The sequence below is a fragment of the Monodon monoceros genome, unplaced genomic scaffold (genome assembly GCF_005190385.1).
Source record: "Monodon monoceros isolate NGI ecotype Baffin Bay Population unplaced genomic scaffold, NGI_Narwhal_1 Super_Scaffold_5, whole genome shotgun sequence".
Lineage (NCBI taxonomy): Eukaryota > Metazoa > Chordata > Mammalia > Artiodactyla > Monodontidae > Monodon > Monodon monoceros.
In genome coordinates this window covers 111,943,570-111,956,550 of record NW_021703782.1, presented here as the reverse complement: position 1 = coordinate 111,956,550, position 12,981 = coordinate 111,943,570, and the positions used below count along the sequence as shown (strand labels likewise).

General features: G+C 59.4%; 1 protein-coding gene across 1 annotated transcript in view; it reads left to right on the top strand.

Annotated features, from left to right (window-relative positions):
- The first annotated feature begins 204 nt into the window (after positions 1-204).
- QSOX2 (quiescin sulfhydryl oxidase 2) overlaps positions 205-12,981 on the top strand; it is a 29,082-nt gene continuing 16,305 nt past the window's right edge. Inside the window, exons 1-2 of the mRNA XM_029203202.1 lie at positions 205-535; positions 11,406-11,506. Coding sequence (XP_029059035.1) covers positions 205-535; positions 11,406-11,506 — 432 coding nt within the window. The remainder of the gene's footprint in view (positions 536-11,405; positions 11,507-12,981) is intronic.

Below are 12,981 nucleotides of genomic sequence, written 5' to 3'. Positions count from 1 at the left end.
CGTGACCAGGGGGCTGGAGGAGGGGCGAGTCGGTGCCTGGCGCTCAGGGTCCGGGACTGAGGGGCGCCTGGGAGCCGGGGCCGGGAGCGGGCGGAGCTGGGGGCGGGGCCTGGCCTCTGGCGGTGGGGGCGGGGCCGGGCGCGCGCGGCGCACGTGACGGCGGTTGCCAGGGTGAAAGGTCAGGCGCGGCGCGGCACTCCCAACATGGCGGCGGCCGGGACGTCGGTGTCGGCGGCGCGCGGCCCGGGAGCCCCGGCGGGGACTGAGGCCCGAGTCCGGCGCCCGACCCCGGCGCGGCCCTCGCGGCTGCCCCCGCTGCTCGTGCTGCTGGCGGCGGCGGCGGGGCCAGGCGCGGGTGGCGCGGCGCGGCTGTACCGCGCGGGCGAGGACGCCGTGTGGGTGCTGGACAGCGGCAGCGTGCGCGGGGCCACGGCCAACAGCTCCGCCGCGTGGCTCGTGCAGTTCTACTCCTCGTGGTGCGGCCACTGCATCGGCTACGCGCCCACCTGGCGGGCCCTGGCCGGGGACGTGCGAGGTGAGGCGCGCCCCCGCGCGGGACTCGATCCCGGCCGCTCGGCCTGGCACCTGCCCTCCGGCTCGCGGCAGCTTCTCAGGCCCCTTTCCCGTTGCCCTACGGGGGCACCTCGCATAGGCCGCCGCTGGCCCGCACCCCGGGGTATATCCCCCATCTGACCGGTGAGATCTTGGGAAGTCGGTCGTCTTAAGTCAGAATGACAAGAACCCTTCTCCTCCAGCCCTCACTCCACAGCTGGGGACAGGGAGGCCTCCCCATTATCGCCTAGCTCTCCAGACCCCTAGTTTTGAGCCCCTGAGACCTTCATTAACGCCCCAGGCCTTTATCCCAGCTGTGTCCCGACGTGCACGCCATCCTCAGTAATTCCACTCCAGCGCCTAGACTCCTCATTCTTTGAGGATCCCCATTCCTCTTCCAAGCCACTTTCCCTGTAAGTCCTTCTTCATCCTCTTCAGGTTTGGTTAGCTGAGCATATGGTGGATACTCACAGTGTCCACAACATAGATGTCCAACTGTGCTGGAGACTTCTCTGTAGAAGCAGAAAAAGACCTTCAAAGCATTTCATTGGTTGGTTCCTTGTTCATGGACGTGCAGCCTTGGATAAATCTGTCACCCACCAAACTTCTGGTCATGTTCCCACAGTTTATTGATGTTTGGCACCTTTGTCATGTTGCAAATTGATAATCAGTCACTAAGCTATTGGCCTGCTCTAAATGGCAGAGTTGTAGCCAGTTAGGCGTTTTGCTGCAGCCTCCCTGCAAGCTGGCCACGCTTCAGAACGGAATGCGAATTGCTCTGAAGTGGGAGCTGGTCTCCGGCAAGAGCTGGGTTTGGCAGGGCTCTTGCTGAGGTTGAGCTGACCTCTAATTATGTATTTCAGTGGGCAAGAGAGCAACAAATTGCTAGGTTCTCTTCCTGCACTTTAGTTTTACATCCAACCCTGTTGTGATTTTTTCATATCTAGACAGACTCATAAGGAAACTTTAAAAAAGTCTAAATAGGGCTTTTGTGCATGACTGTAAATGATTATTTTTAGATGCGTCTCCTTTTGCCTTAGGGTGTTGGGGCCTGTTGATTCTAGAGGGTCTGTTCTTTGATCTAATGTCTTCTTGAGTCCCTAGTGTTTGGCACTGGTCAGAACTGAAATCAGAGACTATGAAACGGACGTTTTACTCCTTAGTAGGTTTTTTTTTTTTAAGCCTTTGCTTTGACACCAAACAGAGGACTTTGCAATTCTCTTTTGTCATTGGGTGGTGGAAACACAGGTAAATTAAAACGCGGGTCGCTCTGGCAAGACAATTGTCACCTGTTCTGTGCATATTTTGATTTTTTCAGTTTAGTGTCTGAAATATAAATGTTATAAACCAGCTTTGAGTGTCGCAAACGATTTCATAGTTGAACCAGCATGTAAGGAGCCTTGAAAATTGTCCCTGGAACTCAGAAGGAAAGTTGTTTTTGGAACCGAAACTAGTAAAACCCATACCTAATGGTGTGATTAACTTAACTGTTAGCTAAATAAGGTTATCTTAAATGAGTTGGACATCCTACAAGTCAAAGCAGGAAGAGCAGGCCTGAGACAGGAGATGTGGCTGAGTGAGAAACAGCTGTGGCTCGGAAGACAGGGCAGGCGGGGCAGGGTGAGGGGAGCGGCGGCCAGGGGGCCCTGAGAGCCAAACTGCCCCGGGGGGCTCCCAAGCACCAGCTCTGACTGGAGGCAGAGGCTTGGCACTTGGGGTCCCCAGAGAGGGCTCACCTGGGGACTTGGTCGGCCCAGCCCAGGCCTGCTGGATCAGAAGCTCTGGGCGTGAGGCCTGGCGTCCTGTCAGCACAAGCCCCAGAGGTGGAGGATTTCTGTGCTCAGGGACACTAACCCTGCAGGACAACTGCAGGGATGGGCCTGTGGCCAAAAGGGGCGGAAGCGTGGCTTATGCAATACCCCCTCGTGGCTGTCCACACACGAGAACTCCCCAGTAAAGGAACCCATTACTTGGCCCTGGGGTCCCACGTGACTGGCCACAGGGCCCTTCCGGTGCCTCATTTCCGCGAAGTCCCCGTGGAACGCGTTGGGAAGAACTGCCCTCACCCTCACTGAGGAGGCTGGCGCAGCCCCTCTGCCCAGCGCCGCCTTCTGGACGCGGGCCGTCACGCAGGGGAGGGGGCGCCCAGCGCCCACAGGGGCCAGTCTGAGCGCAGTCATCACTCCCGCTGTTGCTACTTTGGGCCGGCTCAGTCACTTGTGAATTGGAGTGTCCAGTGAGTCCCCGGGGCACGCAGGCCTTGGACTAGGCCCGTCAGGTGCCTCTTCCCACTCCTCTTGAAATGCAGTGTCCAGCCAGCTTGCCCCATCTGCCCCCCACCCCAGTCTCAACAGCACTGTGGCTTCTAGAAGGTGGGTGGTTACAGTACAGCCTCTACTCCCTGGCTTGAGATTGCCTGGGGTGGTGGTGGTCACTGAGCTAGAGGAGCACCTGCTTCCCCTGCTGTCCCCTCACGAGCACCTCCTAAGTGGCCTCTTCCACTTGCTCAGCGTGGGTAGGGGTCTGCAGAAGGTGGGACTCCTCCGCTCGGCAGGGCCTCTCTGTGCACAGCTTAGGGACACCTTTGTTTTCCTAAAAGATTTGGATTGAACTTGAGCTCTTCGCTGATATTTTCAAGATTTTGAAAATAATTGTTTTTCCTTCGAAGAAGATGGCTTAACCAACAAAAGATCTACTGTTGGGTGTCAGCTGTCCTCCCAGCGTTTATGTAGATCTGGCTCAGGCCTGTCACTTCTGAGTCCTTCGCAAAACAAAACCCTGCCGTGTCCCTGAAAATCCTTTTGCCCGGAGCTGTGATGTTAGCTCAGTTGGTGATGCCACTTCCTTTTGAGGTGGGAGTTGAGACACCTGTGGGGGGGGGGCAGCCCGCCACCACCGAGATTTGTCAAGGCAAGGAGTGTCCCTCTCAGCATCACCGGGTCCTGGTGTCTGTCCCGGCCCATCTCTCCTCCGCTCTGTCTTTGGGGAAGAGCGCCAGGGAAGCAGGGGCAGGTTTTCTGTCATTGGCCCCAGAATTCTTGATGAGAGACTCAGAGGGGCGCCCCGGAGCTGGCAGGCAGGCACCCGCCGCACACCCCTTCTCCTCCCGTCACCCACGTGTGGTCACACGGTTGAGGGGCAGGCCAGGGGCACCAGAGCCCCGACGGCTCGCTCCTGGCATCTGCGGGGACAGCCGGGCCCCTTCTTGCTGCCGGGGCTTGGTCTCACCTCCGAGTGAGCTCTTCATCACCAGCGGTCTCCTGGTCAGCATGGCCGCAGGCTTCGTGGGCGTGAACTAGACCACCTGGTGTTCCCCACGGGTCATTACCTGTGCACCGCAGAAGGAGGCGGGACTGAGGGAGGAGGGGGTGCTGATGGAACGGGAGCTCACCTGGACCCCAGAGAGGTGGGTGGGCAGGGGCGCCCCCCCCCTTCCCCGTTAGGGGCCCAGCAAAGCTTGTTGTGGGCTCCCGCCACCAAGACTTGTCTGCAAGACCCAGACTTCATTGCGACCAGGTCCAGAGGGACACCGCCGCTGTGTGAAGCCCGCGACACTGAGTGAAGGAGCCCTGGTGGTAAATGCCGCCGGCCTGCCTGGGCTTTGCAGGCGAGTCAGGGACCTTACGCATCTTGGGGGCTTTTCCTGCCTCGCGATGCACAGCCTCCAGCCGGCAGGAGCCTGTCCGCATCCAGTGGGCTCACTGCAAAGCCTGCGGGACCACGTACAGTGTCAGCTTAACCACACCGGGCGAGCTCGGGGGCTGAAAGGACGCTGGAGACCCAGTCCCGGCCCTCCGCCCCGTGGCGAGGCTGAGGCAGAGCGCGCAACTCCAGGCTGCTCTGGGGGCTCGTGTGTAACGCGTGCTCCTTAGCGTGAGGCTTAGTTTCTGCCGAGGCCTGTGTGTCCTGGTTTGCAGCCTGAACTTGGAGCTTGTCTAAGCAGCCCTTTGCTCGTCCAGGAAGGGGCGTGTGCAGGGACCAGAGCGTCCTCCAGCAGCTGGAATGTGGGATCAGAAAGGCCAGCGTCACCCTGACTTGCCCGAGGGCGAGGAGGGAGAGGAGGCCGGGGTGGAGCCGGGCCTTAAGCACTGCACCCGGCCACGCCGTTGGAGCCCCGGAGGCCGCTTCCTCTGTTCTGTAATCATCTAGAACCAGTTGTTGCTGGACCATAAATCAGACTTTTATAGATGTTTCATTAGAGCGTGACAAGTGACGGTGAAAAGTCTAATCCTGTTAGGTTAAGTAATATGGTTACTTGACAAGGAAACTTGAAATAAATTTTAGTCCACTGTATACAGAAGCTTAATTGTTTCACGAGTATTTTTTAAGCCTGCGGTACTGAAAACAGACGGGCTCACGAGTGGGAGTGCGGAGCAGGCGCGGGCCTCACCGCTGCTCCCTGTGGAGGCTCTGGCGGCCTCCCTGCCTCGCAGCTGGCGCGCTTCACCCCCGTGTCTGGTTGGGGGTGGCTGACTCTGTCTCGTCCTGAAAGCAGGCAATTTGCATTCGGTTTAGAGCGCTTCTCTCCTTTGTGTGGTGGGGTCCCAACAGGTGGGAGAGGCAGGAGGAGGGGAGGGTACCAGCTGAATGGGCGAAGACCCCGAAGCTCAACCTCTGAAGTGGTTTGCATTTTATTTGATAAAATAGACTCGTCTCCCTTTTGTGTGGCGTGAATGCCGTCCATCTGCTGGGATACTTGCAGTGGCTGCTGGCGCCTCTATAACCGAAATTCTCCCTCATCTGCCTCCTTCCGGGCCTTCCCGCAGCTCCGTGTGAGGTGTGGGCAGGCCCCGCCCCAGGCTGCCCTCCGACGGGGCGCGCTGTCTGGAGTGGAGCCCTGGCCGCCTGTGGACGCGGGAGCCCTCGGGCCGGGCAGGGGGCTGTCCTCTGCCCGCCAGCATGCGCCCTGCCGGAGCAGCGTCAGACTCCGGCTCTGCATTAATCCAAGTGCGTTCCCCCTCCCGTGGACCCCGTCCTTGTGGGGAGGTGCGGGCAGCATGGGCAGTGGGTTGGGGGGGTAAGTCCTGGGAAGGGGAGTGGGGCGGTGGGAGCGGCGCAGGGCAGGGCCGCTGAGCGAGGGGCCCGCCACGTGGGGGCACGGCAGGGCCGGGGTGCGCCCAGAGGGTCCAGCTCCGAAAGGGGCCGGGGGAGCCGTGTTCTCCCTCCTCCTGGCCAGCAGAGGAGTAGCTTTCAGCCGGGGCCGCATGACCTGCTTCCTCTGGAGGATCCCTGGCTGCTCCCTGGAGGACTGAGGGCCAGAGGCCCACTGGCCGGCGGGAGTGCCACAGGGGAGGGAGGTGCCCCACCCCGTGCCAGCTCACTTTGTGAGGGGCTGACGTGCTCGGGGGGTGGGTTGTGGAGGGTAGCAGCGCTTGTCCTCCAGAGCGTTAAGGTGTTTGGGGGGTAGCGTCCGTTTGCGAACGGGAGGAAGGATGGCCTTCCAGGTGGAGTGCACTCTGGGGTAGATGGGGTTTGGCCCAGACTTGCCAAGTGAAACAGTTGGCAGCCCGGGGCTCTGTGGCGTCACTGTCGCGTTCGTTTCCAGGGCCCAGCTGCCGTTCCTGCCCTTGGTCAGGCACTGCCCAGTCGGGCTAGTTTTCTTCCACATCCTGCTGTTGAGACACGTGTAAAACTTGGACAGAAGGGTGGGACTCGTGTCCTCTCAGTGCCATGTGGCCTCATCCCCAGGTTCCCCAAGGACTAGGTCCAGGGGGTGCACCTGTGTCTGACCTCTGCTTAATGACTGTTAGTTCAGGGCTCAGACTCAGGCTGCAGTGAACTCGCAGGCCCGATCGGGCAGAGATGCAAATCCCTTCTGTCCAGTGGCAAAGGGAACCCTGCTGGCGCTGGCCAGCTCTGTCTCAGCTGGGCTGGTGCTGGTGGCCATGTGCTTGGTCCTCTCTCACCCCGCACGGGTCCTTCAGTAACCAGGTCAAGGGCATGTGTGACACCTGTTCCCTCTGCAATGTGTGAGTCATGCTCTTAGCTTTTCGAAACTTATACCCTGATACTGACTTAGGATGGACTCGGTGCAGGGACCCCTCATGCTAGTGACTTTACCGAGCATTCCACATATTAGAGATGTCCAAGGAAGGACTAGGCCAGCGTAAGTTTTTCTTAAACATCCCACAAGGCATTTCAGCGCAGCCGGACTGCTCCTGAGGCACCATTGCTTTTTCAGGTAACACCTCAACTTTTTTTTCTTTTTCATTTCGAAGCCACTGGCAGCTGTACCCTATTTTGAAGGGCTGGGTCTACCTACTGGGTGCCTGGGACACTTGAAGGCGCTTTGGAGGCTGAAAAACCTGAGTAGGAAGGTGTAATCTAGGGTCTCTGTTTTACAGCTGGGGTGACACAGGCACAAGGAGATTCCTAAGTTTCCCAGCTCCTCGAAACCTGGTGGCAGAGCGGGTGTGGGCCGGGCGTTCTGCCTCCGGCCGGGTGTCCTTATGCTGTCCGGCGCTGCCTGCCGCATTGGGGTGGGACACAGTGAGGCTGGAGGACCTTCGGGGTCCATTCAGGGCGGCGGCCCGGTCCCAGCTTGAAGGGATGGTGGGTGCACACTGACTCCCTCCCAGGAGGGCTCCCAGGGTGCTGGTGCATGCGGGCGCCCACCCCCAGCAAAGCCTGTTTCCCCACCCGAGCATCCCCTGCGTCAGGCCAAGAAGAATTTTTCACCTTTTCACTGGGAAGGTGCGAGTTGATGCTGAGCTGGACGAGGGTGACCTGCCAGTTGAGGGCGGGCTGCCCTGCCTGGAGACTTCGTAGAAAAGCACACTTGGGCCTTCCCTGGCGGTCCAGCGGTTAAGACCCTGCGCTTCCACTGCAGAGGGCGCGGGTTTGGTCCCTGGTCGGGGAACTAGGATCCCACATGCCACGTGGCCAAAAGCAAGGAAAAGCGAGCTCAAGGTCCGTGTGTCATGAATGTAACAGGAGGTGGGGAGGTTCCCTGCCTGGCGGTCTCCTCTGTCCTCCCGGCTACTGCCCAGAGGTCCGGCCCGGCACAGCTCCAGGGCAGAACGCCCCGCCCCCCTCGGTCATCCCGTGGGGGCTTGGAGCCGCTTCCTCACCGGTAAAGCAGGAAGGGAGACAGTCGCATCCCAGGCTTGGCTGTGAGGCTTGCCCGGGGTCGCGAGCGGCAGAGCTGCCTTGAGAGCTGAGTCCTGAGCAGGAGGGAGGAGGTGACAGTGGCCCTCGCGGCACAGGCGCGTCGTGCGGGTCGGGCCTGGCCCCGTCCATGCGTTCTGGCCCGTGACGTGGCTGCATCCTGTGGTCGGGGTGGGGTGCCACGCTCGCGAATGGGTTCCTGCCCTCTGGGGTGGCCCACGTCCAGTGAAGAGAAGGTGTGAGATGTGTTGGGAGTACAAGAATTGTCTGTACGTTTAAGAAGGGGCCACGTTGTGCAGGGCTTTTTAAAGAAGTTGTCAGAGGAAACGGCTGCTTCATTCCACGTGTGACCGTCTGAGGGTTTGGGGGGGCGGGCGTTAGGGTGGCAGCGTCGGGGGGCGCTGAGTTGGAAGTGGGGCATGTCTTCGTCTGGAGGCAGCAGGACCAAGCATGGAGAAGATCCTGGTGGGACCCTCCGCTTCGGTGGAGGGCGGGCCAGGCGCCTCGGGTGCGGCGTCTGCTCTGCCTGCCTGGACGACGGGCCGCGGGCTCTGGAGCCACCGAGCCGACTGGACCTCGGGCAGAGCTCCAGGCCCCGCCTGCGTAACAGCCAGCTGCCTGCCAGGCAGGCCCCACAGCGCGTAACCTGTGAACTTGCTCCGCTTGGGAAGAGAGGCTGGCAGGGCTCCTCTTGCCCTGGTGACCGCTCCTGGGCAGGGCCAGGGATGGCCCCTGTGAGGAGGCGACGTGTGTGACACTGAGGAGGAACGTGGCCGGCCACTCAGAGGACAGCGTCCGCCCGAGGACTGTGTCCTGTGGGCTGAGAGCCGGGCGCGTCGTGGTGGGGCCGGTGTCCCTGCGCTGGCCGGGCAGAGTCTCGGGCTAGGGTGGGCACCGGGCCCGGACTCGGCTCTGCGGGCCAAGCAGCCCGTGGAGCCCGCGGTTCTCGTTTGCAGTCGCGGAGCTGTTGAAGCGGGGCCGTGTGTGAAGCCAGCGCCGTGTTAGAGTTGGGAGGGCCGGCACCCGGGCCTGCGGCCTCCTCTCCCTGCGGCCGCGCGTGGCAGCCGTGCTGGGTGCTGTTTGCGGCCTCCTGCACCGGGAATCCTGGGCGGTGTGAGCTGAGGAACAGGACGCACGGCCTGCGGTGTACGGATGCGTAACACGCGGCCCCCGCAGGTACCCTGAGGTTCCCAAGTTTTCTACATTTATTTCTATAACACACACTTATTAAGAAAAATCTGAAAAACAAAAAAGTGGGCCCAAGCCCCACCGTGAAAACTGCACCCTCGTGAACGGCTTTTTCTGTCCGGGGCTGGCTCCCTTGTGTGCATAGTGTCAGCTCTTGAAGCAGTTTTCCGTTTTCTTTCTGTCTGGGTCCTAGAGCACTTTTTTTGAAGATGGAGTGAAAGTGTGCCATGGAGATTCTCAGTAAGCCCTGAAGCCCTGTGTCTGTGCGCCGGGGAGGAGGTAGCAGAGCGCGGTGGCGAGTACACCCACAGCCCGGCCGCCGGGGCGGAGGTGGCCCTGGGAGCCCAGCAACCTGCCAGCCGTGCGTCCTGTCCTGCGTCTGGGCCTCTGCCGCACTAAGTGGATGAGAGTATTAACTGTTCTTCCTCAGGTCCTTGTAATTGGAGACTCCAGAAAGATGTGACCTGTGATTTGGGAGGGCTCTGTGATTTTTGTTTTCCATCCATTTAAATGGCCTCGAGATGAACCGGTTTCACTGAGGCCACATTAAGTGCAACACTATTCGCTCATTGACTGTGAAAGCAGAACTTTGGTTTTGGTTTTTTTTTTTACTTGATTCTTTGCATTATATTAACGTCGGTAAATATTTTGTATAATTACAGAGGAAAAAGGCATTTTTTTTAAGATTTTTTTTTTTAATGTGGACCATTTTTGAAGTCTTTACTGAATTTGTTACAATATTGCTTCTATTCTGTGTTTTGGTTTTTTGGCCCTGAGGCATGTGGGATCTTAGCTCCCCGACCAGGGATCGAACCTGTACCCCCTGCATTGGAAGGCAAAATCTTAACCACTGGACCGCCAGGGAAGTCCCAAAGGCATGTATTTTTAAGCAAAAGTGGTGTATGAGGTGGAAAAAAAAGTAATGATTGAATTGCTAGTATGTAGAAGCCGTCATGTTTGTATAATACTTAGTGATGGGCAGTATTTTCTCTCTCCTTCCAGGCATGCTTTTAATACAACCTCTGGAGTCTCAGGTCGTAGCAACACTCAGAGAAAACCCGTTTGGCGTGATTTATAACCAGATGACTAGTTTAGATGGGTGGTGTCTGTCGGAACTCACCAGCGCCTCAGGGATGGACCGTTGTCAGTTCCCACTCAGAAGTCACATGGTGCAGACGGCAGCTAGCGGGACTCGCCCTGTCCCTGGCCCGTCCCCTCCGGCCGGTCCTGCCCGGGTGCTCCTCTGCTCCTCTGTGTGTCTGCAGAGGCCGCCAGCTCATCCTGCTTCCCCTGCAGCCCATTCCCCTGTAGGCGAGGAGCCAGGAAACATTTGGGAATCTTACCGTCCCAGAGGAAGGGAGCAAATCTTTAAAGGGAAAACCTCACTGGAGGATGTTGGGGAGACCGCTCCTTGGAAGCTGGTGACCGAAGGGACGAGCTCCACCCTTACCGCTGGGCGAGCCGCGCCTCGGGGTCTCCAGGGCACAGCCTCGTCTGTACAAACTGCCCCCGCCCGCCGTCTGGCCTGCAGCCCTCGGGAATTAAAGTGTTGGGCGGGGAGGGGGGGTGTCAGTAAGAAGGAAGGCAGCCAGAGGTCACCCATCTCCTGTTGGAAGGATGCCACACCACCTGGGAACTGTTCTCCCCCAAAGCTGAGATCTAGGTCCGCATGTTTACAGAAAACCCCGGGGGCAGGGGGCACTCACAAAATCCAGATGGTGGGAGACCACGGGTGTAGAAGACAGGCCTTGTTTGGACGCGATTTAAACAAAGTAAGCAAAAATGGGACAGTTAGGAAGATTGGACTCCCGACCAGATGTTTGTTGCTGCTGAAGCTGTTGGTCTGAGCTGGTGTGGTGCCGAGAGGACGCTTGTGCTGGGAAAGAAGCTCTTCCCTTTTGGAGGCGCGTGGTCGGTTATGTTGAAACGACTGGCTGGCGGAGGCCCACTTGGCACCGCTGGGAAGGGGCTCAGGGTTTGAGTGAAACAGGACTCAACTGTGAGCTGGTTAAGTGTTGATGTTAAAGGTAGGAAAAAAGGTATTTGAAGGCGCTCCTTTTCTACTCCCGAGAACGGCAGCAGTGTCTGAGGGTGCGGGAAGGGCCTCGGGGAAAGGGTTCGGAACCACTTCCTTGGTGTTTGCACACAGCTAGCTGTGTCTCTGGCCTGAAAGACCGGGGGCCGGACGCTGCCGGCCTTTCCTCTCGTTCGAGTGAGTACACGGGAACGTTCTGGCTAAACGGCCTGGACCACGTGCGTCCAGTTAAACTGTAAACACTGGCTCGGTGTCCCTGACGGGGGGCCGGCCACGGGCTGATGGCAGCCCTCTGTTCCCAGCGCTCTCATCCGTCTCGGGGTCGTTTAATTAGGAGACCGAGGAGGCCGCGGGGCGATTTGCAGGTTAGGCAACAGCGCTAATGAGGGTCCCATCCTCTTTCCCAGCTCAGCTCAGGACTGTCCCGAGCGTGGACGGGCTTGCGGGATGGCCCGCGAGGCTGCGGGCCTGGGTGGACCGTGGGGACGCGCCCGCACTGACGGGTCTCACTCCTGCTTTTCAGACTGGGCCGCTGCCATCCGAGTCGCCGCCCTGGACTGTGCGGAAGAGAAGAACCACGAGGTGTGCCGCGCCTACGAGATCCACTTCTACCCCACCTTCCGGGTGAGTACCTCCTCCCTGCGCGTGGCGGCGGCTTTAAGTTGGAACCCACCAGCTGTGTGACTGCTGCGCTGTCAGCGTTTGGGGCGGGCGTCTTGAAGCGTGGGGGGTTCTGTTTGCAGAGGGGCGCCTCTCCTCCCACCCTGCTGGGTCGCCCGTGTCGTGGTGGGACGGTACCCGCAGCTCCTGCTTGCACCCAGCGAGGGGAGGTGGGTGAGGCCTGCGGGTGGGGGAATGGCCGGGAGCTGCCCTGAGAGCCGGTCTGAGGCCCCCAGGTGTCGGTGTGCGGCGATGGGTCTGGGTGCCGGCGTGTGGCCGGCCTGCCCGGCCGTGTGCCTGCACGGCTGTCCCTCACACGGGCCTGTCCCTGTCTCTCCCACTAGGGGGCGGACTGGAAGCTGAGAAGCAGACCCAGGTCTGTGTGCGCACGTGTGTGGTCACTCGCCTGCACCCGAGCGCATCACGGTGACTTTACATCTCAGGAAAAAAGCTGAGCTTTTGGAAGTGACCTCTGAGAAGCTTGGAGACCCCCCTGCCTCTCAGCCCTCACATCCCACGCTCTCTGTGGTGCAGCGTCAGCTGCTTCTCCCCTAAGTGTTGACCTGGTGACAGCCGTGCATCCGTCTCCTGGCTGGGCCGCGCCCACTGGTTGGCCTGGTGCCCCAGCCCCACCAGAGTCACCCTCCCCTTGAGCCCCGTGTCGAAACGTGTTACTGTTTTATTTTCCTGTCTTATTTTGTTTCAGCTTTACACACAGGGCTCTGTGTGCTGTGTGTGAGCTTCGGGCCTCCTCTCTTTCCTAACAGGACGTTGCTGGAATCACCCGCACACCGGGTGGGGCTGGGCTCCGCCGGCAGCACGGCTTACCGCCACGGACCCTGAGCTCCCGGGCACTCGTGTGTGTCCTGTGCCCCCTGGCGCCAGCCTGGAGCGCGGTGCTGGGCCTTCCCTGCTGACGGGTGACAGGCAGTGATCACTGCTCCGCGGGTGGCCCTGTCTGTTGGTGTCATTTGCCCGTTTTCCTCTCCCTCGTGTGTGCTTTTCTGACTGATTTACAGGAGTCCTGTGTCTTCCCGACACTCGCCCTCCTTCAGCTATGCGTGTCCGGGGGTGTCAGCACCCAGCCTGTCACTGTTTCCACTGTCTTTACTGTGTCTTTTAACGAAGAAAGTTTTTAATTTTGATGTAAAGTCCTTTTGTTCTGCTCAAAGACACTTGATATAGTGCCTGCCCTCGTCCCTAGGAGTTTTGTGTCGTTGAGCGGACATACCGTGAACATCTAGCACCAGGAGCCTTTAGGGGATGCGCCGTCTGCCATAGCTCCAGCCCTGTTGGGGCAGAAAATGTAAAGAGCAGGGTTCCGCTTGGTACTGAGCAGCCACTCGTGAATCTGGAGGGAAACACTGTCATCCACAGAAACACATAGAAATGTGGTTCGTCGTCAGTCAACGTCAAGTGTCTGGAAAAAAGGGACTAAA